This window comes from Hordeum vulgare, chromosome 2H (genome assembly GCF_904849725.1).
Source record: "Hordeum vulgare subsp. vulgare chromosome 2H, MorexV3_pseudomolecules_assembly, whole genome shotgun sequence".
Lineage (NCBI taxonomy): Eukaryota > Viridiplantae > Streptophyta > Magnoliopsida > Poales > Poaceae > Hordeum > Hordeum vulgare.
Window position 1 is genome coordinate 579,072,653 of NC_058519.1, and position 3,045 is coordinate 579,075,697.

Consider the following 3,045-nt stretch of genomic DNA (forward strand, 5'->3'; position numbering starts at 1 on the left):
CACTTGCCTGTGCACCGACAAATACTGCCGTACTGGAAGTTGCATCTCGAATTGTCAGGCTTGTTGGAGAGTACTCAAATGGTAGCGTCTGCTTTCTGAATGACATTGTCCTGTTTGGAAATAAAGAGAGGATGAAAATAGATGATAGTCATGATCTTTCCAGGGTATTCCTTGACTCACGTGCAAAGCGGCTGTTGCCATGTTTCGTACCACAAAGTGGTTGGGGGAATTGCTTGTGCTCACTGATAGATCTTGAGAATCCTGTGACCAAGTACAAATTGCATATTGAGCTTCTTCTTAGAAAAAGGAGATGGAAAAGAAGAAAGCTGAAAAGCATGGGGACAAACCCCTCCTGCGCAAGGACGAGCATTCTTTGCCCCCAAGTTATCCTTTAGGTCAGCTTGTCGCACCTTTCTCTCTGTTCTGCAACACAATCCATAACAGGCCTGAAGACGAGGAAGAAGAGCGCCATAAGGAAGGATGGCATGACTATGACGCTATGATGGAGGCATTCAGAGAACTGCCATTCAAGGATTATTTGAAAAATGAATACAAGAAAGTTTCTATGGATTTGCGCTGTTGCATTGAGAAACTATATAATGATCATCCAAGAATTTCAGAATCAGAACAGATCTTTCAGTGTATGCAAGAAGTACTTGAATTAATCAAAATTCTCCATCCTTTGATAAATTATAACAGGGGTAATGATGATATATGGTTAGAGGAAATTCTTGAGGGCAAAGTAGAAGAGGACTGTAATCCCGTTTCCTGGCCTGAGAAGCTAGCCTGTGTGCAGACTAGCGCATGCAGTGAATCCAAGTTCAAGCTGGCTAGATCCCTGTGTGTGCAAGAATTAAGATATCTTTGCAAAAACCTGATTCTTCCAGATTGTTATAGCGGGAGGGGAGTTCAACACTATCTTCTGCAGAGAACGAAATGTATTCTCTGTACAGTTTCCAGCTCTTTCAGGTTGTACAATGTGACCATGGGTAATTACCCTTCATCATCTGATACATGTTTGGACAAGAAGACTGAAAATTTGAATCTTGGCTTGCTGATTGTCGACGAGGCTGCACAGCTCAAAGAGCGTGAGACCTTAATTCCCTTGCTGCTGCCTGGCATAAAGCAGGCTGTTTTTATCGGAGACGAATATCAGTTACCTGCTCTGGTGAAAAGCAAAGTAAGCTATATGTGTTAACTATTCTCTTCTTCTATCTTTGTCCTTAAGAGATGTATTGACATGTAATTTGATTATGTAGATATCTGACAATGCTAAATTCGGTCGAAGTGTTTTTGAGAGATTAAGTATGCTGGGTTATAGTAAGCACCTTCTCAATGTGCAATACAGGATGCATCCAAAAATAAGCAAGTTTCCAGTTGTTACATTTTATGATGGCAAGATATCTGATGGTCCCAATGTCACTACAGAGAGCTATGAAAAAAAGTTTTTAGTAGGCAAAATCTTTGGGTCATACTCCTTCATAAATGTAGATGGAGGACATGAAACAACTGAGAAGTACGGGCGTAGCCTGAAAAACACAATTGAAGCTGCTGCCGTTTCGCGGATAGTGCAGAGGTTGTTCAAAGGTAACCAACAAATTAATTCTTCAGTTTTGGCACTCTATTTTTGTATAAATGACTTCCATTGAAAAACATGGATTAAGAAAGTCCTGAAAGCAAGAGAAATGTGCTGCGAATAAGAGAAATACGTCAGTGTGAATTTGCAGTCGTAAACGTGTGTGTGTGTGTGGGGGGGGGGGGGGGGGGATGCAAGCAAAAGAGAGAACTGTTACTAAATTTATATTCAATCCTGCATGCACAATATTTCTGAGCAGAAGGAGTAATAATAAGTATGCTGTTCTGCGATGTCCATACAATCTGAGGTAGCTTGTCCTTAGCTCACCGCATGTATAATAGTTCGTTTTTCCCCTTAATTGCAGAGTCATTCTCTACAGGAATCAAAATCTCTGTTGGTGTCGTGTCCCCGTATAATGCTCAAGTTAGGGCAATCTCTGAAAAACTTGGGAAATCGTACAATAGGTATGATGGTTTCTCTGTGAAAGTGAAATCTGTGGATGGCTTCCAAGGCGCAGAGGAAGATATCATTATCATATCAACTGTGAGGAGCAATAAAGCTGGTTCTGTTGGATTTCTCACAAACACGCAGAGGACCAATGTGGCTCTCACAAGAGCTAAGTATGTTTTTTGGTTGCTCGATTCCAGGGTACCTGCAAAATGAATTTAAATTATATATGCCCCTTGTGGTCTTCCAAATTTATCTTTGACAGTTAATTCTTTTGTCACAAATACGCAGAGAACCAATGTGGCTCTCTAATGCCATCAGGAGTAGCTTATTTGTTGTTGTTCTTGTCGGGCACTGTTTATGGATAGTAGGAAACGGGACGACGTTGTCCAACAGCAAGTCTGTTTGGCAGAAGATAGTGAAAGATGCGCAAGACCGAGATTGCTATTTTGATGCCGATGAAGACAAAGATCTTTCAAATGCAGTAATCAAGGCAGTAATCGAGCTCGGCGACGATGATAATGTAAGGAAAATGGACTCGCTGGATATAAACAAGCCAAGGTTTCAGGTAGTAGAACGAGATAATATTCACTGATAGTTTGAGGTTACAAAGTACATGCCTTATATACACAGGTGAGGAGTGGGCGTTACTCCTTCTAGAAGCTAGGCATGACTAACCAACGGTTGTTACAGATAAGTGTTACATGCAGTTCAACACCCCCCTCAGCCGGAACTCCATGACCGTGGATGTTGAGGCTGGACCTGAACTCGTGGAACACCAGCGACGGTAGACCCTTGGTGAAGACATCCGCGAACTGAGATGTGGATGGCACGTGAAGGACGCGAACATCTCCCACGGCGACGCGATCACGGACAAAGTGTAGGTCTATCTCGATATGTTTGGTATGTTGATGTTGTACCGGGTTGGAGGCGAGGTATGATGCGCTGATGTTGTCACAATAGACCACGGTGGCACGTGTCGGGGGGTGACGAAGCTCGGTGAGGAGTTGGCGTAACCAGCA

At 42.7% G+C, this 3,045-nt stretch overlaps 1 protein-coding gene across 1 annotated transcript; it reads left to right on the forward strand.

The window, feature by feature from the left end:
* Window positions 1–310: 310 nt before the first annotated feature.
* Window positions 311–2,814, forward strand: LOC123428672 (uncharacterized ATP-dependent helicase C29A10.10c-like). Its single transcript, XM_045112860.1, has 5 exons — window positions 311–1,180; window positions 1,260–1,587; window positions 1,941–2,196; window positions 2,375–2,591; window positions 2,734–2,814. The coding sequence occupies exons 1-5, from the start codon at window positions 311–313 to the stop codon at window positions 2,812–2,814; spliced, it is 1,752 nt and encodes a 583-aa protein (XP_044968795.1).
* Window positions 2,815–3,045: the final 231 nt, after the last annotated feature.